The sequence below is a fragment of the Mus musculus genome, chromosome 17 (genome assembly GCF_000001635.26).
Source record: "Mus musculus strain C57BL/6J chromosome 17, GRCm38.p6 C57BL/6J".
NCBI classification, from domain to species: Eukaryota; Metazoa; Chordata; class Mammalia; order Rodentia; family Muridae; genus Mus; species Mus musculus.
Genome location: NC_000083.6, coordinates 24,132,123 through 24,155,794, shown reverse-complemented (window position 1 = coordinate 24,155,794; position 23,672 = coordinate 24,132,123). Strand labels below are relative to the sequence as shown.

The following is a 23,672-nucleotide window of genomic DNA, read 5'->3' as shown; positions in this document are numbered from 1 at the left end:
CGGGCTGCTGGTGTTTCTGCTGTTGCCCTGAGAGCTGGGATGGGGTTTAACTTGGGACCCGGAAGAGTTGGGTGCTGTACAGGAGCTTCTCTGTAGGTCAGATCTGTTTAGAGGCCTGTAGACCCCCAGGAAGGTGTTAGGGTTGGAAGTGGGTGGGAGAGTTTGAGGGGAAGTCCCTGGATGAAGCTGGAGACAGTGATGGGTGGCTGACCCTGAGCTAGATGGCAGATGGAGACCATAGCTCCAAGCTCTCCACTGCAAAGTTCAAATGTAACCATGCTGGCTTGGGGCCTGGGGTAATTTAGTAGTGAATGCTGGAATGGGTGCCCTAAGGGCCTCCAATTTGGGCCCAGGACTCCACCCACTGCTCCCTGACCTGCCAGACCTGCCTAGCACCATCTTAGGGAATCAAAAGTTCCATTCCCTGTGGCGGTGTTTTTCAAAGACCCCAAATGGCTTTGACAAGCCTTGCTTCATCACCATGTTTGGTGGCTCTGGCATTCCCTAGCTAGTGCTTGTGGGCAGCTCTGGGCCTTGTTGCTCTGTTTGTCCTGTTAGGCCCACCTGGGCAAGAGCACCCTAGCCTGCCGTCCTCCCTCCCGGGGAATGTGGTTTATCAGGCTTCCTGGAAACTTCACTGTACAAGCTTTGGGGATTCTTTGGACTCTAAGAATGGCTGCAATGTGTGAGTATGTGCCAGAGGTCAGAGGTCAGGTCTGGGAAATTTTGCATTTGGGTCCTGAGGTAGTTAGGTGAGTCTTTCCCCCTGTCATGTACATTATATCTTGGAATAGGAGGTTGCAAACAGATGTCCTAGGTCACTTGTATATAGGTCCCATTGAAGGAACTGATTTCAGGCCAAAGCTTGAAATAATATTTTAAAAAGGGAAGAAAGAAAATGAAAATATGCAGACAAAATAAGATGCTCTTGGGCCTCCCACTGTCTGAGAGCAACAGCCTGGGGAGAGTAACTTGGTAGGCAGGGGCACATGAGGACCAGCCACCACCCACTAGTCACTAGGTATGCTCTCAACCCAAGAAAGCCAGCATGCTGGCAACCTCGATGAGGAGAGAGGTAAGTAAGAGAACCTGGGTCTGTGCCATAGCCACACCCCTCCATGACTGACCAACTCTTGGAGTGTGACAAGCACAAAAGACAGGGGGAGCATGTGTCACGTGAGGCCAGTCTAGCAGGACTCAGCAGCCTGTAGAAACCTCCCACTGGTGGAAGGTCTCACTCTCAAACTCTTTATGAATGTTGACCAGGAGGGTCAAGGTGCAGTTCTGTAGTGGAGAGCTTGTCTGACATGCACGTAGTCCTGAGTTCTATTTCTAGTACAAAGCTGGCCCTGCTCTGCCCAGGTCCACTTTCAGTGGATTCATGCAGCTGCACTGGATAGGCAGTCAGGAGGGGCTCAGATGAGTGAGCTATGTGTTGTGGGGTTGCCCAGAAATGATGGAGCTAGCACTGGGAAGGTTGTGAGGCTGGAGAGACGGCCTCAGCAGAGGACAGAGTCAAGCAGGTCTGCCTGTTGGCAGAACAGCTGGGAGAAGGCTCAGGGGTTCGGGAATTGCAATTAGGAATTTGGATTATTATTTTTTTTAAAGTGGGCAGTGGTGGTACATATATTTAAACCCAACACTTGAGAGGCAGAGGCAGGCAGATTTCTGAATTTGAGGCCAGCCTGGTCTACAGAGTGAATTCCAGGACATCTAGGGCTACACAGAGAAACCTTGTTTCAAAATAAGACAAACAACAACAAACAAACAAAAAGATGGGGCTGGAGAGATGGCTCAGTGTTTAAGAGCACTTATTGTTTGTCCAGAGAACCTGTGTTCAAGCCCCTGCACCTATGTCAGTAGCTTGCTTAGGACTCGGGGTTTGGGTGCTCTGACTTTTCTGGCCCGTGAGGGCACCTGTACATCCCTACACACAGACATGCTCACATACGTATAATTAGAAATAATAAGAACAAATCTTTAAAGAGTATAAAGTTGCTCAGCATAGTTGTACATGCTGGTAATTCCCTTGGAAGGCAGAGGCAGGAGGACCAGGAGTTCAAGGCTCACCTTAGCTGTGTATCAAGTTGGAGGTCAGCCTAGGTAGCACAGTCTCAGCAAACTGAGATGTCTTGTGCAGCCAGGGCTTGCCTGCTTCCCCTTTCTCCGCCTTCAGGTGTGTACCACACAGCCATTGTATTTGGTGCTGAAGGTTGAGTTCAGTGTCTCATGATAAGCAAGCAGTCTCAACTGAGCTACATCCCCACACCCAAAATTTACCACTTTATCCACTTAAAAAATGATTTTAATATGCCTTTAATCTTAGCACTCAGGAGGCAGAGACAGAATCTCTGTGTTTGAGGGTAGCCTGATCTACTGAGTGAGTTTTAGGGCTATGTAGAGAGACCTTATCTCAAAAAAAGTTTTAAAAATTAAAAAAAAAAATGTATGTTCATTTATGTGCATCCGGGTGCCAAGGAGGCCAGGAGAAAATGTCAGGTCTCCAGGTGCCCAAGGAGGCCAGGACAGAATGTCAGGTCTCCTGGAGCGAGTGTTACAGAGGATCGATGCTGGGAGCTGAATTCAGGTCCTGTTGACCACAGAACTATCCGTTTCATCTGGTCTCTTAGCCAGTTAAAAGCTTTACCTATGTCCACATGTATATGTGTATAGGCATCTGTCACTGGAGGAGACTGGAAACATGGGTTATCCTGGGAGCTGCTGATAATAGATGTGAGGACTGAATTCGGGTCCTTTATTAAGAGCAGTGCTTTTAGCCTCTGAACCAGCCCTTCAACCCCTGTCACCACCACTCTCTTTTTATTTTATTTTGAGTGTGGATACTCAGCCTGCACTCATGTCTGAGCACCACATGGGTACTGTGAGAAGGCACTGCATCCCCCGGGGGACTGAAGTTAGATGGCTATTAGCTGCCATGTGGGTGTTGGGAATTGAACCAGGGTCCTCTGGAAGAGTAGACAACAAGTACTCTTAACCACTGCGCCATCTCCAGCCCCACTTTAACCACTCTTAATTGTAACGTTCTGTAGCTATATGCATTCACCACACCATTATCTCCAGAACTTTTACTTTCCAAACATACTCTGTCACTGGCATTAGTCCCCTACTGCAATCACAAGCTTGCCCTTGTTGATGGCTCAGAGCTGGAGGGCTATTCACAGAAAGTTGTGCCAATTACTTCAGCCTGGGGTTTCTGGGGCACAGTTGCCGCCCCAGCCTTAGGTGATTTTGGTACGGCATCAGACGTGCCTGTGGTATGGGTGTGGATTGGGGGACAGCCACTCCCTGAGGTTAGCTGAGTCACTGTAGTGGTAGTGTGCAGAACAAGTTGGGGAGCAGTACAAGTGCTCCCAAGACACCTGGTGGAGGCGGACAGTTATACCCAGTGTGTCCGGGAGGAAAAGGCTTGGGTACTGCAGAAAGTATGGGTGCCATCTGGCGGCGGGCGCTGTGTAGCAGCCTGCGAGGTTCAGTTGAACTCAGGTTTGAGACCCGCGCGCCAAAGGACCCAACCGTGTCCTTTTACCTCCAGTGTCATGGCAACATGGTGTTCCTAAGACCCGCTGATGATTCCTGAGCAGGGGTCCAGGTCATCCGTGGCAGAAATTACTCCTAGTTTGGAGTCGGGTGTGGCCAGCGACATTAACCACCCAGGCAGGCTCCAGCAGGATGGAGGAGTGGCTCACCCCAGCGGGTGGGTACAGCAGGGTTCCACGGTGGTCACGCCCACCGCCGGAGGCTCCCCCACTCCCCCTCCCAAGGTCCAATCACAACAACCGCGGTCCAAGGCGGTCCCACAGAGCTGTGGGACCGGTGAAACCCTTGGACTTAGCTAAAGGAACAAACATAGGCAGAGTCCATTTGTAAGCTTGAGTCAGCACGCCTGTAGCATCAAGCAGGACCTGCGGTACCCCTGAATCCTTCCTTCATTTCAGGGTCCCTTGGCCGGCCAGCTGGAGTGCCCGGGTGGCATTTGTAAGGAAAGGGTACCATGAGTTCCAAGACAGCCAGGGCTATACAGAGAAACCCTGTCTCGAAAAACCAAAAAAAAAAAAAAAAAAAAAGGAAAGTGTACCACGAGGGGCTCCACAGGGACCTGTCTTTTCCCCATGATAATAGCCAGGGTGTCGTGCTTGTTTTAATGACCCAGATTGCAACTTACTTTTAATGGTTTTTGTAAAAAAGAACACACTTTAAGTGGAGAGTTTTCCAGGTGGGGCCGCTTGTCTGGGGAGATGCAGCAGACCTGGCAGGCAGACATCTCCGTGGGAGGAGCTGAGGTCTACAGCCCATCTCTGTAGCAACAAACTTTTAGACCTCTCAACGACTGGGACGTTTGCTTTTTTTTTTTTTTGATTGGGGGATGGGGGACAGAGCCTTATTTAGCACAGCACAGACTTAAGCTTGCTGTGTATCTGAGACTATCCTTGAACTGGGATCCTTCTGCCTCTGGATTTGAAGACACAGGCTACTACACTCATTTGTCGCTGCACCTTGACACAGCCGGCAGAAACCTGAGCCTAACTGTAGGTCTGGGCCACTTTTGTGCTCCTAACTCCAAAACATCTTGAGGTAATGTTTTGGGGGTAATTTGTTACATAGCAGAAAGTATTTAACAGTCCAGATGTGCCACATCGGTAGAAGTTTCTAATCTCTGAACCCCAGTTTCCTCACTCCTACATGAGGATTAGTTAGGACAGAGAAACAGGGTGAACCATGTGCAGCTAGTGTTGTGTGCACACCAGACATCTTCCAGCCCCTTCTAAGATGGTTCCCATCATCCTCTTGCCCTCCCATGACCTCACAATGTTCCCCTCAAGCTACTTCATACTTAGCTTCAAGATACTCTGTAGACCCAAGGGATTCTGGGAAGGGAAAGACAGTCCCCCTCCCTCAACTTGGGTACCAGTGAGCTGAACCAGGCCAGGTAAGACCGTCTCCCCTCCTGTTCGTTGCCCTGAGGTGGGCAGCCAGACTCTTCCCACACAGGTGCTCTGTCTTTACAGAGGTAAGAGGAGTTACCTGGTTAAGGCTAGCTCAGGTCTTTCCCTGCATGAAGATCCTGGAGACAGAATCGCCCTCCAGCCTTCTGCTTCCTTCCTCTGCTCTAGTCACCTGCACGGTTACCTTTAAAACATTTGTGTGTGGGGGTGGCAGGAGAGGTATGTCTGTGTGTGTGTGGGGGGGTAGTACACGTGTTTGTGGAGTATGTGCACATGAGTACAGGTATAGGCCAGAGGTGTTGGATCTCCCTAGAGGTAGAGCTACAGACAGTTGTGAGCTGTCTGATTGGGTGCTGGGAACTGAACTTGGGTCCTCCACAAGATGGACTCGGGAATTAACTTAGGTTCTCGTGTTTGCAAAGGAAGCATTTTTTCCAACTAAACCATTTCCTGGTGCCTCAGGCTTTCATTTTGATTTTAACTTTATATCAATTTACTGGGAACTGAACTTGTAGAGGTAGATCGAGTGCCTAACTCTGTTCAAGTTCCTAAGTTTGATTCCCAACATCACACTGTGCATAAAAACTTTATATAAACTAAAACCAAAAAAACCACAACTTTTGAAAAACAGGCTTTGGGCTGGAGAGATGGCTCAGCGGTTAAGAGCATCGACTGCTCTTCCAGAGGTCCTGAGTTCAATTCCCAGCAACCACATGGTGACTCACAACCACCTGTAATGGAATCTGATGCCTTCTTCTGGCATGTCTGAAGACAGTGACACTGTACTCACATAACATTAAAAAAGATCTTTAAATACATACATACATACATACATACATACATACATACATACATACATACATATATACATACCAGGTCTTACAGGCCTTTAATCCTAGTATTCAGGAAGATCTCTATGAGTTTAAGCCTAGCCTGGCATACATAATGAGTTCTAGGCTGATCAAGGCTGGATATTAAATTTCTACCTTAAAAAGAGAAGTGCCTTGGTGTGAGAAGTAGCCGTAGGTTCCCTTGTGAGGTGTCTGGGTGACATAACTCAAGGTCAACATGATCAGCAGGTGCCTTCACACTACTTCAGCCATCTTGCCTGTCCTTCACGCCTGTATTGGAGGAAAAATCTCCACTGTATTTTTTCTCCCCTTTGGCAGGGTTTCACTCTGTGACCAAGGTTGGCCTTGAACTTGAGATCCTCCTACCTTACTCATCAGTGTGTTAAAGCTAGAGGCGTGCCACCGAATCTCACTTTTGCCATGCTAGAGAATGAACCTTGGGCCTCATTCAACTCGGCCAAGCACTCTGTCTCCGAGCAGTTTTTCCCAGCAACACGCCTCACTTTCTGTGGATCTTTAAAAAGTATTTTACATGTAGTTATGTATGTATGTGTGGCACGTGTGCCGCAGCCTGTATGTGGTGGTTAGAGGACAATTAGGTCCCAGGCACTGAACTCAGGCAGGTCACCAAGCTTGGCAGCAAGTACATTTACCTGCAGAGCCATTTGCTAGCCATTGTTGGATTTAAATTTATTAACTTGCTTCTTTTTTATTATTTTGAAAAAAACAAAAACAAAAACCTGGGTTTGACTTTTTGAAACAGGGTTTCACTGTGTGACCCTGACTGGTCACGGTGACTGGTCACTCACTTCATAGACCAGGCTGGCCTGAGTTTGACAGATCTGCCTGCCTCCACTTCCCAGGTGTTGGTTTAAATGCATGTGCCTCCTCCACACCTGGCATGGCGGGCTTCTCCGACTTTACTCTTTCTCTGTTAGAACTTTGATCTGTTTCTTGTAAGTGCATATAAATGTCCAGGATCAACAGGAGGTTGTTTATATGTGTGTATGTATGCATTTACATGTGTATGTACATACATGTGGAGACCTAAAGTTGACACTGGGTATCTTCTTTGAGTTCCTGATTCTATTTAGGCAGGCTCTTTAAAATGAATTTAGAGATTATTAAATAGGCTAGTATAGCTAGCTAGCTCCAAGAATCTTCTGTCTTTACCTCTTGAGTGTTGACTGAGTACCTACCTAGCTTCTAAGTGGGTTCATGCCTATGAGGTAATGTTCCTATCCCTGAGTCATTTCCTCTTCCTTGTTTTATCTTTTTAGTTTAGTAGTACAATGATTTTTTAAAAAGATTTATTTATTTTATGTATATGAGTACACTGTAGCGGTACAGATGGTTGTGAGCCTTCGTATGGTTGTTGGGAATTGAATTTTTGGAACCTCTGCTCGCTCTGGTCAGCCCTGATCGCTCAGTCCCTGCTCGCTCTGGCTCAAAGATTTATTTATTATTTTACATAAGTACACTGTAGCTATCTTCAGATGCACCCAGAAGGGGGCATCAGATCTCATTATGGGTGTTTGTGAGCCACCATGTGGTTGTTGGGATTTGAACTCAGGACTTTGGGAAGAGCAGTCAGTGCTCTTAGCTTCTGAGCCATCTCGCCAGCCCGGTACCAAGGATTAACCTTAGTACACATACTAGAGAAGCACTCTACTGCTGAACTGTATCCTCAGCCCTCATTTATTTTACAATCAAGACATTGATTCTTCATTCTTTTTTTTATATTATCTTGTTTCTCCTCTTCCTCTTCCTCCTTCTTCCTTCTTCTTTTTCCAAGACAGGATTTCTCTGTGTAGCCCTGGCTGTCCCAGAACTCATGCTGTAGACTAGGCTGGCCTTCAACTCAGGCATCTGCCTGCCTCTGACTCCTGAGTGTACCACTTGGCGAGATATATCTCGCCAGGTGGTATGTATGTATGTATGTATGTATGTATGTACACACACACACATACACACACACATATATATGTATGTATATATATGATCTTAACATAGAACATAGATGCATCATCTCCCTCTTCCTTCTCTAAGCCCTCCATGTACCCCTTGTACCCCTTGTTCTTTGAGTTCACGGTCTTTTTCTCTCCTCTGTGCTGCCAGGACTAAGGATGTTGCTCAGTGATAGATCATTTACCTGGAAGAAGTGAGAATGTGGGCATAATCCTTAGCAACACAGGCCAACAGTAAACGATGGGGTCACAAATATTCTTCCCAGTTTTATATATATGAGAGAGAGTTCTGAAGTGTGGCTGATGATTTCCTGCCTCAGTGTCTTGAATACCGGATTTACAGAAGTTAGTTGGCCATGCCCAGCTCCATTTTATCAATTTTGAGTTGCATCAGTAATTAGAAGTGGAAATCGTGGGCCTGGAGAGGTGGCTCAGCATTAAGAGCACTGTGCTCTTCTCGAGGACCAGGTTCAATTCCCAGCACCCACAGGGCAGCTTACAGCCATCATTAACCTCCCTGGGCACTGCACACATATAACACTCATACATACCACTCATACATACATTCAGGCAAAACACCTAGACACATAAAGTTAAGAAACAAAACAAAAACAAATAGTTCTAAAAAGATTGCAATAGGCCAGGCATGGTTGTGCACACCTTTAATCCTAGCACTCAGGAGAAAAACCAAAAAAAAAAAAAAAAAAAAAAAAAAGATTACACATCCATATTTTGAGCCTCTTTTTCAGTGCCTCTCCTGCTGTGAGAGGTATTTACAGACATGATCAGGTACTGACTCAACCCTGAATCATCAGGTTCTCTTGACATGAGGCTGGAACTGTGGCAGGATATTCAGCAGAAAAGCAATATTTAACCACAAATGATGACTCTCGATATAAAGATACCACCTAGGAAGGTGGACATGAAAAGCAAGAAGACAGGGAGGATACTGATTTTATTACAGTCTTTTTTTTTTCTTTTTTTTTTCTTTTGGTTTTTCGAGACAGGGTTTCTCTGTGTAGCCCTGGCTGTCTTGGAACTCACTCTATAGACCAGGCTGGCCTCGAAGTCAGAAATCTGCCTGCCTCTGCCTCCTAAGTGCTGGGATTAAAGGCGTGCGCCACCACTGTCCTTCTATGTGTAATCTTTCTAGTAGAGGGTTTTTTTGTTTGTTTGTTTGTTTGCTTTGTTTCATTTTACTGGTGTTTTCTTTATATCAGCTTCTCAGCTCAACTCTCTATAGGAAATATGAGAATCATCTAAGGATTTTTCTGGAGTACTCTGGAAGCCTGCTTGCTTAGGGTCTGGGTGCTTCCTGCCTACAGCTCTGATCTTGGCACTTGTCCCTTTAGACCTCTTCCTCACAGGACTTACCACCTTCTAATATGCTGTATCATTTGCTTATTCGGCTAACTCTCTCCCCCAGTCCTGATTAGTCTCAATTCCACAGGAGAGCTTTCTGTGCTTTTTCACTGGTGAATTACCAAGCACAGTGCTTGCAACAGGGGAGGCTCAGTGACTGCTGAATGGACACGCAGGACCAGGGACCTGGGACCTCCCTACACTCCGTTCCTGTGCATTCTGTTTCCTCTTGTTTCCTCTAGTTCTCATGTCTTCTTTCTTGGTTTGCCCCTTTATTTGTTTATTTTTGGTGGAACACATCCTTCAGTAACTTTCTGAGAAAGGGTCTCTCTGTCTCTGTCTCTCTGTCTCTGTCTCTCTCTGTCTCTCTGTCTGTCTGTCTCTCTCTCTCTCTGTTTCTCTCTCACAACCAGAGTATCTGTATTTAGCTATCAGTACTCAGTGGTTACCATAGACTCTGGCAAATTATTTTATGTGTAAAATGGCAATGAAAATCTCAGCACTCAGGAGGCAGAGGCAGGCAGATCTCTGAGTTCAAGGCCAGTCTGGCCTATAGAAGTCTACAGAGGGAGTTTCAGGACTTCCAGGGCTACACAGATAAACCCTGTCTCAGAGAAAAAAAGTGATAATGAATATAAACCATGCATCCCAGGAGGCTGTATGGGGAACTAAAGAAGATTAATCATATAAAATGGTTAGTGTTGCCCTGCGTGGTGGCGCACACCTTTAATCCCAGCACTTGGGAGGCAGAGGCAGGCAAATTTCTGAGTTCAAGGCCAGCCTGGTCTACAAAGTGAGTTCCAGGACAGCTAGTGCTATACAGAGAAACCCTGTCTGGAAAAACAAAACAAAAAAACCAAAACAAAACAAAAAAAAGGTTAGTGTTTTCTCAAGATAAGCAAGACCCAAATAAAATTGAAAGGATTGGGAAGCAGTTGAGCAGAGTTGGTTACTAGTTGGGCACTTATGTACTGTGACTTATCTAACTCTGAGAGTGTGATTGCTCACTGCAGCCTTAGTCTCCTTACATGGGTGGTCTTCTCCTGGGGCCATCAAGTGGTGAAAGCTAACATTGTTTTCACTGCATGGCAGGTAAACCATTCAGGATAACGATGACAAAGTCTTCAAAGGTGTGTGCTGGCAAGAGTGCCATCAACATCCAGCTTGCCCTTGTGTGTTCTAAGGACGAGACATGGGATGCTCTTTGTTGAACAGGGCACGCAATTTAGCAGCAATGAACTGCACTTTGACCCATTAATTTCATATGCTACAAATTTATCCAAGAAAGCAAGTTAGGTGTGTCTGGATTTTGGTGCAGACCTGGTTCATAAGAACAACAACAAAAATAAACTGGGAACCATTTTAATGTTTTGCATGTTAGAGATCTGTCACTATGTGGATCTATAAACAACCCACCTCAAATGGAAGGTTTCTTCAACAGAGTCTGAGGCAGGTAGGTCATCAGGAGAGCCATGTGGGGCACAGAATGATACAGTGTTCAGAGCAATGGAAGGATGGATCAAACCAGCATGGGTAGCACGAGACTTCTGGATATTAGGGGTTATGGTCACTTGTTGTTTTAAATCAATACCCCCTCCCCCATGGGAGTGTGCATTCATGTGAGATGAAGTGTGTGCATGTTTGTGTGTGTGAGCGAAGGCACAGATATGCAGGTCAAAGAGCAGCCTCTCCAATGTTGGTCCTTATCGTCCACCTTGTTTGACACAGGTTTGTTTGTTTCTTTCTTTCTCTCTCTCTCTCTCTCTCTCTTTCTTTCTCTTTTTCTCTCTCTTTCTCACTCTCTCTCTCTCTCTCTATTGTTCTGAGTTTTGAGATAGGGTCCTTATCGTCCACCTTGTTTGACACAGGTTGGTTTCTTTCTCTCTCTCTCTCTCTCTCTCTCTCTCTCTTGTTCTGAGTTTTTAGATAGGGTTTTACTGTATAACCTTGGCTGGCCTTGAACTCATAGAAACTTATAAGCCTGAAGAAATGGCTCATAGGTTAAGAGCACTTGTTGCTCTTCTTGCAGGACATCCACACGTTGATTCACCACCTTCTCCAGTCCCAGAGGGTTTGATGCCCTCTTCTGGCCTCTGTGGGCACCAAGTACACATGCGGTGCACAGATAAACATGCAAGAAAAATACATACAAAACTAAATTTAATAAAAATATTAGGAAACTTATATTGTGTGTACCTTGGCACATGTATGGAGGTCAAACAACTTTCAGGAGTTAGCTCTCACCCTTGTTTACTTAGGTTGGGTGAAACTCAGGTTTTTAGGCTTACAGCAAGTATTTTGCTTGCTGAGCCGTGCATGTCACATCTGTTGCTCAGGATCTGGGATAACTGGCTTGTCATAGGAATACTGGTTACAGATGAGCTTAATTGTGCTTGGCTTTACACTCGTTATGAGGATCCAGACTCAGGGTTTCATGCCTTTGTAGCACTTCACACACTGAGCCATCTCCCGGGCTGAATTATTTATTTATTTATTTATTTATTTATTTATTTATTTATTTATTTATTTATTTATTTTTCAAGACAGGGTTTCTCTGTATAGCCCTGGCTTTCCTGGAACTCATTCTGTAGACCAGGCTGGCCTCGAACTCAGAAATCCGCCTGCCTCTGCCTCCCAAGTGCTGGGATCAAACGTGTGTGCCACCACCACCCGGCATTTTTTTTTTTTAAGATTTATTTATTTTATGTATGTGAGTACACTCTCACTGTCTTCAGGAACACCAGAAGAGGGTATCAGATCCCATTACAGATGGTCGTGAGCCACCATGTGGTTGCTGGGAATTGAACTCAGGACCTCTGGAAGAGCAGCCAATGCTCTTAAACCGCTGAGCCATCCCTCCAGCCCCCGTTTCTAAGGTCTATAAATGTATGGCAGACTAGGAGAATGGATAGCTATGGGCTGTATCCTTAGGGGTTGACAGACAGGTTCTAGAATGTGGACCAAGGCTGGTCCCGGTCGTAGCACTACAAACTCTAGAACTGCCATTGCTATGCCTTAATTTCCTCATCTGAAAACTGGGGCAACAAAGTCAGAGGTGCTTTAGAACAAATGCAATGTAGGATGGAATTGCTAACTTTGCGACAAGATGAGGTCAATATGAAGTTGTTAGTGGCCGTTACTGCTGGTTTAGCAGTTCATTCTGCCTACATGGGATTATGAATTTACTCCCTGAGTGTTGGCTGCTCCATATTATCTACATTTCTTTTGAGAAATCTTGCTATATTGCACAGGTTGGCCTTGAACTCAAGTTATTCTCCTTTCCACTTTATATGACTCCATAGGTTCACTCCACTTCATCTGGATTTAAACTCTTTGGAGTGAGGCAGGTAGTTTCTTTTAGCAACCTCCTGAGTCTGGTTAGTGCTGTCTGTGTGCATGTGTGTGTTGTTGTCCTCTTGAGCATGGTCAACCTTCTAGTGGCTACACCTCAAGGAAGAATGGCTTTTCCCTAATGGCCATCAGCTGCCAGTAACCATGGAGACAGGTGCAAGCCTGGTGAGGCCCCCTCCTGTCGGTGCTGGAACTTTGACTGGCTTGATCCTATGCAGGTGAGCACAGCAGTGGTGAGACCCTCGGTGCCAGGCCACATCAGGGTCAGAGTCAGCATTTCTCAGCATTGCTCCTCTTACATTCCCAAGGTTCCCTAAGCCTTATTTGGAGGGGGACTCATATAGATGCTCCCTTTTATTTATCTTGTGTTTGTTTGTTTTGCAAGACAGAGTTTCTCTGTGTAGCCCTGCCTCTGCCTCCTGAGTGCTGAGATCAAAGGAATAAGCCACTATGACCTGGTTCTAGATGCCCCATTTAAGGCTGAATACTCACAGTAATTTTCAGCACTTTAAATTATTTTACACAAATGACAAATATCTGGAAAGGGTGGTGAATACCTATACCCAAGCACTAGGAAATCTAAGGCAGAAAGATCATGAATTCAAGACAAGCCCAGTCTACATAGTGATGTCCAGGCTAGCCAGGGTTACATACTGAGACACTGTCTCAAAAACACCACAAAAAACAAAGGGCGCAAGGGCTATGGGTGTAATTTAGAAACATTTAATTTTGAGATGATCTAGCATGTGTGAGGTCTTGAGTTAATTCCCAACACTGAAAAAAAAATGGGGAAGGTCTGTAGAGATGGCTCAGTATGATGCCTGCTATGCAGGCAAGTCCTCAGCACTCCTGTAAAAGAAAGCTGGAGATGGTGGGGGTGTGTCTGTACCTTCACCCCTGGGAAAACAGAGACAGGGGGACCACTGCATCTCACTGGCCAGCCAGCCAGCCAAGAGGGATCAGCAAGTTCCAGGTAGCGACTGGTATAGGAAGACATCTGACAAACCCACAAAGTGGACACACACATACACTGTACACACAGCGCAAAAAGTTTACAAAAATTGTATGCGTTTCACCATAATTTAAAAAAACATCTACAGCGGTTGTCATAATGACAACTAAAGGAGGATGTGGCATACCTGTCATTTCAGCAGCTGGGAGGCTGAGACAGGATTGCCGCAAGTAGGAGGCCAGTCTGTTCTCGATAGTGAGATCCTGCTGGGAAAGGAAAAAAAAAAAAAAAGCAAGCTCACAAAGACGTCCATCAAAATATTGGCAAAAACAGGTTCATCAGGAGTGACAGGACGGCTTGTTTTCTGCTTCAAATCATAGCCCAATTTCTCTCCCAGATTACTCGTGACCTGTGAATCAGATTCAAGTTGTCCTGGCAGTAGGTTCGAGCTCAGCCTTGCTGCTGCCCCAGGCGTGACCTTGGCCCGCTGGCTACGGAGCCTCAGTTTACCTGACAGGGAACGCGGATGACAGCTCGGCGCTCCGGCCCCGGCCCCTCCCCGTCACTTCTGATTGGCTCGCTCAGCCTCCCTCGACAAGCGCGCCGGGCCCCAACCCGGAAATACGGCTCTTGGTCGGGGGCGGGGCCCTCACGGCCCGCCGCCAATGACAGCTATACTGACCAATGGGCGAGAGGAGCGGCGGCTACGTCGCGGAAGTCCTGCTTAGCGTCGCGCGGGGGCGGGGTGGCGCTGGGGGCGGCAGGCGGCGGGGCGGGCGCAGGATGAGGGCGGCCATTGCTGGGGCTCCGCCGCGGGGAGGAGGACGCTGAGGAGGCGCCGAGCAGCGCAACGCTGCGGGGGAGGCGCCCGCGCCGACTTGGGGCTCATGGCCAGGACCACCAGCCAGCTGGTGAGCGCGCGGCTGCTGTAGGGCGCACCGGTCCGTTACCCGGGAGCGTGGCGGTCGCCTGGGTTCTGCTGGGCGAGGCGGGGCGGCCCGGTGTCGCGGGCCGGGCGGCGCCTCACCTGCGGCTGGGTGGCGGGCAAGACTGTTGGCACCGGCCGAGGGTTCCTCTCGGCTGCGGCAGGGAATGCGGGCCCCGGCTCGGGCTGTCGGCGGCAGCCGGGGGCGCTGACAGGGCACGGAGGGCGGGGGAGGCCGGGAGGTGTCACCCGGTCGGGCGGGGTGGAAGTGCCTGGAAAGTTTGTTTTCGGCTCTGTGCAGCCTGGAGCCGAGCCTCTGGGCTTACCTTGAGGTCCTGCCCGAGGAGGAGCATTCTCCATCCTTTACCTGGAGGAGGTTCCTGGGAAGCAGGAGATGTGAGTTCCTGCTTGTAGCACCTGATGCTGGAGGCTCCTTTCCAGATTCTTGGTCAGCGGGGCATTTCGGTCCTCCTCTTGCCTGCAGTTCTACGCTCAGTGAGGTGGGAAGCCCTGGGAGGCCGGGCTTAGAGGCCCCAGCGAGGGCAGCCTAAGTTTGACAGGGAGGAGGGGTTGGGGGGGGCGGGCGGAAGGACGAGGACGACAAAACCAACCACTTGTTGGGTGAAATGTTTGTTTTCTCTGTGTTGTTAAATAAGTATCCATAGTTGTATTTTCTGGTAAGTTTTAGAGTTCTTAGATCAGCGTGTCTGCCTTGTATGAGATATGAAGTGGCTGATGAGAAGATGTCAGACGCCGAGCAAGATTTGGTTCAAAAGGCAAACCTCCTTGGGCTAGGGCTGTGGTTCAGTGGTAATCTGCTTGCTTCACATGTTCAGGGCTCTTGGGTTCGATCCTCACTCCAGCTTTCAGGGAGTGGGGCGGGATGGGAAGAGGGTTGTTGGTCTCTTTATTCGAGGGGACTGAAGAAACTCACTTGGTTCAGTATGGTCTAGGATGTGTCTGTGGTAGTGGTTTTTGGAGGGTCATGAGCCCCTTTAAGAATCAAAGTATGGGCTCCTTTTGAGAAGCATACACAGTTGCACGGAATTTTGTTGCTACCAGAGGCTCAAGAGCCTTCTGCATCTCATCCATGGACTTGAAGTTATAACCCTCTACTGTGAGATGGATGGTAATTAATCCAAATTCTAAAAGGAGGAGGACCTATCCAGCTGAGAAAAATGGTGAAAGGCAAAAAAGGGTGTTGCAACACTTGTGTCTTTACCCCGGGGTGCTTGGGCTAGCACGCAAAAACATGAATCGTGGAAGTCAGAGTGACAGTACTTTGGATATTTATGAAGTGAACTTTGACACAGAGATGCTTTTGCAATGTGTAAGGTGTGTATCTGATGGTGTCTATGGGAAGAGGAAAAGTGTGTTTTCTCACTTTGTCTTGACACTTCCGTGGTAGGCATTTGATATCTACAATTTTCTTCTCATCAGACAGCTTTTTCAGTGTTAAGAGCACTGGAGCCTAGTGAGCAGAAGAAATTACAGAATAAACACAATAGACTTCTCTGTAAGAAAATGAGAAGAAGTAGGCCGTGCATCTTGTCATATATGCACATGTGAGAATATGCTTTGCTTCCTTCCTGTTAGGAAAGGCAGAGATGGTTCCATTGATGGATTTTTTTTTTTGGTCTGAGAACCGGAGATTTGCATAGTTAAAGTGTATTTGCATTTGAACTTTAACCTGGCTTGCTACACTGTCTCAATTAATTTTCCTCAAAGCCTTTCCCCTTTTCCCTTGTAATGCCAATAGTATGGCCTGAGGCTGTGGAAATAGGCCTAGCTCAGTCTGCAGTTTAGGTGGGCCAGAGCTTTTAAGTACCATTTATTGAGCTCTTCAAGGCAGGTATTTAGATGTGTACTTCATTCGTATTGTGTTGTGAGGTGGATATTGTTCCCATTTAACAGGTGAGGAAACTAAAGTAAGAGAGGTCAAGGACATGACTCATAAATAACAGACTGGGTTTTGGCGGAGAACCTAGTGTCACTCTGTCACGTGAGGATCTATCTCCCAAGAGAGAATCTGTGGGCAGCTTAGCCAAGCACCTGGTGTGAGGAAGTCCTCAGTGCCACTACCCAGGATGTCTTCTGGAGTTTGAGCTTCCTAAGCATGTTAACTGTGCCTTGTTGGAGGAGGAGGGACAGTATATTTCTGTGGGCAGATGACCACATTCTTTGACCCCGGGGCCCATTTTCAGTGTCTCCTTTCAGAAAACACCTGCTTGGAAGAAGCTGTGTGTAGTTTTCCCTCACTGAGGGCTGGTGCTCTGCTGGGATGAGGCTTGGACCCCTGCTCCTTTGGAAAAGAGATGTGGTTTAGTCAGAGGGAGAAATGGGAAATTGAGGAAAACTTAAGGTGCTTTAGATTTTTCAAGGGTCCTCCATCTGTCAGGGAAAGTTGAAAAGCATGCAAAAATTCAAATTATCAAGATTTTTTTAAAGATAAGGATCTCATATAGCCTCTGAATAACTTGAAACTTGCTTTGTGGACCAAGTTGGCCTTGAACTCACAGAGATCTACCTGCCTGTTTACCTAACTGCCATCTTCTAGCCTCCAAAGACACTGCACACAAGACAAAGTAAGAAAACACACTTTTCCTCTTCCCATAGACACCATCAAATACACACCTTACACATTGCAAAAGCATCTCTGGAAGAGCAGTCAGTGCTCCTAACCACCCCCAACAGTACCTTTGTAAGACTTACTTTTGAGCTGGGACATGGTAGTACATTCCTTTTATTCCCTCTGCCAAGAGGCAGAGGTAGGCAGGTCTCTGAGTTCGAGGCTAGCCTGATCTACAGAGTGAGTGCAAGAATAGCCAGGGCAACACAGATACACAGAGAAACTGTGTTTTAAAAAATTATATGTGTGTGTGTGTGTGCATCTTATGTGTGCAGTGTCTTTGGAGGCTAGAAGATGGCATTAGGTCCTCTGGAACTGTAGTTATAGATGGCAGTTAGCTACTCTGTGAGTTCTGGGAACCTGTCCCCTGCAGAGCTGTCTCTTCAGCCTGCCATGCTACATTTCTTGAGTTAGCTCTTATGTCTGTCATAGAATAGTATGTATTTCCATCTCCAGTAAGGCAAGGGAGGACCCCATAAGAGATGGAAGTGAGGGATTGCTTTATGCTTCTTTTTGAAAAAAAAATTATATATTTACTTGTATGTGTATATTTTTCTGTGAGTAAGTCCCATGTGTGCATAGGTACCTCAAAGACCAGGAGAGGGTCTCTGATCCCTTGGAGTTTGAGGTACAGGTGGTTATCAAGCCACCTGATATATAGGTTCCAGGAACCAAATTTGAGTTTCAAGCAAAAGCAGGAAGTGCTCTTAATATCTGAGTACTTTTTATTTTATTTTTTAAAAAAGATTTGTTTCTTTTTATGTTCATTGATGTTTTGCCTGCATGTATGTCTGTGTGAGGGCACCAGAACCTCTGGATCTAGAATTACAGTTGTGTGCTGCCATGTGAGTGCTGGGAATTGAACCTGGGTCCTCTGGAAGAGCAGCCACTGCTCTTAACCACTGAGCCATTTTTCCAGCCAATGTCTGAGTACTTTTGAAAGAATATTTTTGATATGAATCTTATGAAAAGGAAAGTGTCTTAGCTAGCAGCTGTCTGCAGTGATATAGGGCTGAAGGCAGGCTAGTCTTAGCCTCTAGGCTGCTTTCAGTACAGATTTGGGGAAGAAGAACAGGTGGCTCCTGGGGACATGTGTTTCCATTTTCAGCCTGTTCTCATCTTCTGAGCCACTTGAGCTGGAGTTAAGGTGCTCCCAGGCAACTGATTGATGCTGGGAGGAGCTGGAGATGAGGCTCTCTGAGGTGATGTTTGGAGAGTGGCCCTCAGCGTGTGCTTTCCTCTTCCCAAGTACTGTCTTCTGTGGAGTGCACAGGGAGTCCCATGTGAGTTTTCAGTTCTTTGAGGAGAGCAAGTCATTGCAGAGGAACACAGTGGTGCAGAAATGACTCCCTCAGCAGGTGCAAATGTGTTGTAGGCCTGTCTGTGGGATGACAGGTGGCAATGGGGTATGCAGTGCAGTTGTTTTGAAGGCAGGTTCAAAGGGCAATACAATGGGGGAGAAAGTGTTGTGTGGAAACTGTAAGTTTGGGACACATAAGGGTCAGATTTTCTCAGTCATGCATTCTTCTGTGACTGGATCACATCGTTCACTTGTTTGGTATGATGCCAGACCTTTTTGGAGTTACTTGAATGTTGTGAGCAGGTTGTATGTTCAGTCTCTAGCTATTAGATCAAAGGCAGTGAATTTTTTTTTTTTTTTTTTAGTGTAGGGATGTGTTTTCTCTGTGATGTAAAAGTGCTGTTTGGAATTGTGATGGGTGGTAGGTCCTGCTTTGGTACACTGGTTGCTCTTCAGAGGACCTGTGTTAGATTTCCAGGACCTACATGGCAACTTACAACCGCCTGGGGGTCCAAAGCCCTGTTTTGGCCTCCTTGGGCACCAAGTACATAGACAGACTTACATGTTGGCAAAACACCCATACACATAAAAAACATTTTTTAATCCCAAGAAAGAAAAAGAAAAGTATTTAAGTCAGGTTGGAAGGCTAAGGCAGGAGAATCACTGAACTCACACATTTGAGGAAAGCCTGGACAAGATAATCAGAGAGCCTGTCTTTTAAGAAACAAAAAAGAACAATTCATTATAAAGGACTGGGTTATAAAATAGTATCTATTGAGAAAGGGTCTCACTGTGTAGCCCTGGCTGTTCTGGAACTCACTGTATAAATCAGGCTGGCCTAGAACTCACAGAAATCTGCCTGTCTTTGCTTCCTGAGTGTTGAAATTTAAAGGTGTACAGCACCACTGGGAAGGATTGATTGCTTATCAACCCTTATCAATCCTTATTGATTGCTTATTGATTGTCTGATTCAGGATTGTGATTTTAGGTGGCTGGATTATATAGAGAGTACAAAAGCTAGAACAGCAAGTACTAAAGGTTCATTGCTTACTGCTGAACATGAATGCATGATTTCTGCCTGTAGTTTGTCAGGGGGCCAGATGATGGTAGGCACATTGTTCTTGGGTGGTCTGGTGAGTTCCCGAATTTCACTGACAGATCAGTCCTCCTGCCTTTGCACTAGTCTGTCTTATCCTGAGGGGAGTTGTATGTACAGACCTTGCTGGAAGGTCTATTTAGAGGCTAAGGATGTTCCTTTTGAGGTGTGTGTCTTGTGTATGCTTGGGGGAATCACAGCTGGTTTTTCCACTCAGGGGCCTCATGGTCTCATCAGACTTTGGTCGAAATGACTTCCACCAGAGACATAGCTTTTATAGTGAGATTGTGGTTAAAGCTCCATTCTTTAGCTATTTTTTTCTCTCTCTCTCTCTCTCTTTTTTTTTTTTTTTTTTTTTTGGTTTGGTTTTTCGAGACAGGGTTTCTCTGTGTAGCCTTGGCTGTCCTGGAACTCACTCTGTAGACCAGGCTGGCCTCGAACTCAGAACTCCGCCTGCCTCTGCCTCCCAAGTGCTGGGATTAAAGGCGTGCGCCACCATGCCCAGCTTATTTTTCTTTTTTAAAACTTGAGTTGTAGCTTTAAGTGGCTGTATATGCTATCAGAGAAGGTTGGTAAGATTTTCAGAAAATTTCCTCAGAGTCTTAACCAAGAGCTTTGACCTGAGGTAGAAATGTGAGAAGGGGCTTGGGCTAATTTTTCAGTTTTTCCTTAGTGTTTTTGGGGAGACCTAAACTGGGCATGAGGGACAGACCTACCGTGGCTATTTATCTTCTGGACCTAGCTATGGAGCTTTAGTCCTAGGAATTGCACTTGTGTACTTTTCTCTGCACTGGAGGGAGACTGTTTCAATCAGGGTTGTTGTTCTTTTTGGTTTTTTGAGACAGGGTTTCTCTGTGTAGCCCTGGCTGTCCTGGAACTCACTCTGTAGACCAGGCTGGTCTCAAACTCAGAAATCTGCCTGCCTCTGCCTCCCAAGTGCTGGGATTAAAGGCGTGCGCCATTATGCCCCGCTTGGTGGTGGTTGTTGTTTGCTTGTTACCATTACATGTGACTGCCCACTAGCTGCCTTCTTCGTTTTCTTTCTGTCCTTTCCTTCTGGCTTCTCCCTTGCCTCACTCCAAGGACCTGCTGGTTGTATCTCCAAGTACCAACCGCTTGTGCCCCCTCCTCTTCCCTCCTGCTTTTTTTTACTTTGTTTCTCCCAACACAGACACTGACAGACAGACAGGCAGGCAGACACAGACAGACGGATGCATGCACAGATGCACGAATGCACGCCTATGTCCAGGCAAATGTCCATGATGTTTGGGGCTGCCAGGTTCTCAGTGGCCTCTTGTCTTTCCCATGTTCTTTCTCTTTGCCTGAAGAAATTCTCCTCTGTGGAAGGCCCCTCACACACATTTCCCATGGCTGTAAAGCCTTGTCTGGTTAGTATGTTTCATGGTGGCTGCCCTTTCCCCAGGCCTTGGTTCTATACCATTTGTTCTGTGTTCCATGTCTGTGTCTTTAAGGTAAACTCTCTTGTAGCCTTGATTTTTAGAGCCAACAGCCTCTAGGTGACCCCTGTAACTCTTTTCTCACTCTGCCCTCTTGGTTCTTATACCTAGGCGGGTGTTCTTTGGTATCGATAGACACAGTTCTGCTCCTCAGTCCCCATCTATTATTTGTTTGTTTGTATTTATTTATTTTTAGGCAGGGTTCTCTGTGTAGGCCTGGCTATCCTGGAACTAGCTGTGTAGACCAGGCTAGCCTCATACTCAGAGATCTGACTGCTCTGCCTCCAGAGTTCTGGGACTAAACACCTGTATCACTGCTGCCCAGCTTCCCATCCCTTTCAAGACAGGATCTTGATATGTCTCTTAGGCTAACCTAGAGCTTTAGATCCTCATCCTCCTGCCTTAGCTTTCCCAGTGCTTGTATTCTGGTCTGTACCACCACCTCTTGTTTACTGTCTCTTTCTGTCTCTGTTGGTGTTTGTGTGCCAGAATTAAACTCCTAGTATTTTTTTTCCCCTAGGGTCACCCACCCTTGTGCTTTGAGACTCACAGGGACAAGGGCTCTCATCAATTAGGCTAGACTGGCTGGCAGCTAGCCCCTGGATCTACTTGTCTCTACTTCCTGAGTGCTGAGATAACTACAGATTCACCACCACACCCAACTTTTTATGTGGGTTCTGGGAATTGAATTTAGGTCCTTTGCATGACAAGCACTTTAGTGATTGATTCATCCATGCAGCCAGTCTCCTTTTCTCCTTTCCATCCTCCTCCCTTTTCTTCTCTTTTCCCCTCCCCTCACTCTTCCATTTTTTGTATCTCTGTCTCTCTTTGTCTGTGTGTGTGTGTATTTACATTTGTATGTGCATATGTGCCTGTACATTATCTTCTTCTATTTTATTTTGTGTGTGTGGTATATGCTTGAGAGTGCATGAGTGTATGTGTAGGACAGAGATCAATTTAGGATGTCTTCCTCCATTGCTCTCCACCCAGTTTTTTGAGGTCAGGTCTCCCAGTGAACCTAGAGCTCACTGTTTTGGCTAGACTGACTGGCAAGTGCTGAGATTATAGGTATGCACTGCAATGCCTGGCTTTTTACTTGGTTGCCAGGTATCTGAACTTAGGCCCTTATGCTTGGTTAGCAGCATCCTATCCACTGAGCTATCTCTTGGGAGCTCTACCTTATTTTTGAGACAGGGTCTTTTCACTGAACCTGAAGCTATCCAGTTTTCAGCAAGACTGGCTGACATACTGTCACACCTCACATTTTACATAGGTTCTGGGAATCTGAACTCAGTACTTTACCAATTTAGGCAATATGCTCAACACATCCCCTCTGTGTTATTCCTTTCTTTTCTTTTCCTCCCTTTCTGTCTGTCTGTCTGCCTGCCTGTCTGTCTGCCTATCTGTCTTTGGACACACCATAGCAAGTTTGAAGACAGACAGGTACTATCTGATGCCAACTATTGGTATATATGTCCTTATGGTCAGAATGGAATTATAGGTCTTAGGGAGAAGAATAATGGGGGGGGGGTCAGTATCATTTTCATCATGTTACATCAAGGGTGCATGCTATCAAAGTGTATTGCTGCCCAAAGATAGTGGCACCTTTAATCCCAGCACTCAGGAGGCAGAGGCAGGTGGATCTCAATGAGTTCAAGGCCAGCCCGGTCTACAGAGCAAGTTCCAGAACAGCCAGGACTACACAGAAAAGCCTTCTCAGAAAGCAAAATAAGGGGCTGGAGAGATGGCTCAGTGGTTAAGAGCACTGACTGCTCTTCCGAAGGTCCTGAGTTCAAATCCCAGCAACCACATGGTGGCTCACAACCACCCGTAATGAGATCTGGCGCCCTCTTCTGGTTCATCTGAAGACAGCTGCAGTCTACTTAGATATAATAATGAATAAACCTTTAGAAAAAAAAAAGCAAAATAAATGAAGTGATGCATTGCTGTAGATTTTGACCATGATCAATCTGGCTAAGAGTCAGTCTTTACCCTTACCTTATGTATAGCACACAGCTAGTGAATATGGTATTATATTCTCTTGGATTGCTACTTTTATACTCTGATAATGTTTGCTAATCATAACTTAATTTCAGCACAAAGCTATGGATATGATAGGATATGCCGCTAATCCCAGCATTCAGGAGGCTGAGGTAAAAGAACCATTTTGTCTTCTAGGACTTTTAGACAACAGCAGCAGCAACAAAAATCAACTTCAAAGTAGTGTTGGAATAGGTTGTTTATAGATTTAGGGCACTTAAAAATTTTTTTATGGGCTGGCAAGATGGCTCAGTGGGTAAAGGTACTGACTGCTCTTCCGAAGGTCCTGAGCTCAATTCCCAGCAACCACATGGTGGCTCACAACCACCCGTAATGAGATCTGACGCCCTCTTCTGGTGTGTCAGAAGACAGCTACAGTGAATAATAATAAATAAATAATTTTTTATGTACTTTGTATGGTGTGTGTGTGTAATTTTTTTTTTGTTTTTGTTTTTCGAGACAGGGTTTCTCAGTGTAGCCCTGGCTGTCCTGGAACTCACTCTGTAGACCAGGCTGGCCTCAAACTCAGAAATCCGCCTGTCTCTGCCTCCCAAGTGCTAGGACTAAAGGCGTGTACCGCCACGCCCGGCTATGTGTGTGTGTGTTTGCATGTGTGTGAGTACATGTGCCTGTGTGCAGAGGCTCAAAATTTTTAGATGTCTTCCTCAGTTTTGTATTGAGACAGGGCGTCTTGCTAAACCTGGACTTTGCTTAATTCCAGCTACTCTGGTTAGGCAGCTTGCTCTGGAGATGCCCTGTTTCTGCCTCCTGAGTGCTG

General features: G+C 46.4%; 1 protein-coding gene and 1 long non-coding RNA gene across 15 annotated transcripts in view; one reads left to right on the top strand and one right to left on the bottom strand.

The window, feature by feature from the left end:
* The first annotated feature begins 175 nt into the window (after positions 1-175).
* The window catches only part of Pdpk1 (3-phosphoinositide dependent protein kinase 1), an 81,940-nt gene continuing 58,443 nt past the window's right edge, over positions 176-23,672 (top strand). For 2 of the 13 annotated variants that reach the window (XM_030249572.1, XM_030249573.1), the window contains exon 1: positions 3,697-3,715. Coding sequence is in view for 2 of the 13 variants with exons in the window: in NM_001080773.2 (NP_001074242.1) it covers positions 14,335-14,358 (24 nt within the window). In the remaining 11 variants the exon portion in view is untranslated. The other 11 variants (NM_001080773.2, NM_011062.4, XM_017317323.2 and 8 more) reach the window with 10 other exon arrangements.
* Gm33409 lies at positions 13,197-14,232 on the bottom strand. 2 transcript variants are annotated; one of them, XR_003952237.1, is made up of 3 exons: positions 13,958-14,232; positions 13,635-13,713; positions 13,197-13,344 (listed from the first exon to the last, which is right to left on the bottom strand). It is a non-coding gene; the product is annotated as a predicted gene, 33409 (long non-coding RNA). The 2 variants fall into 2 exon arrangements; XR_876671.3 differs by having other exon boundaries at positions 13,635-14,232.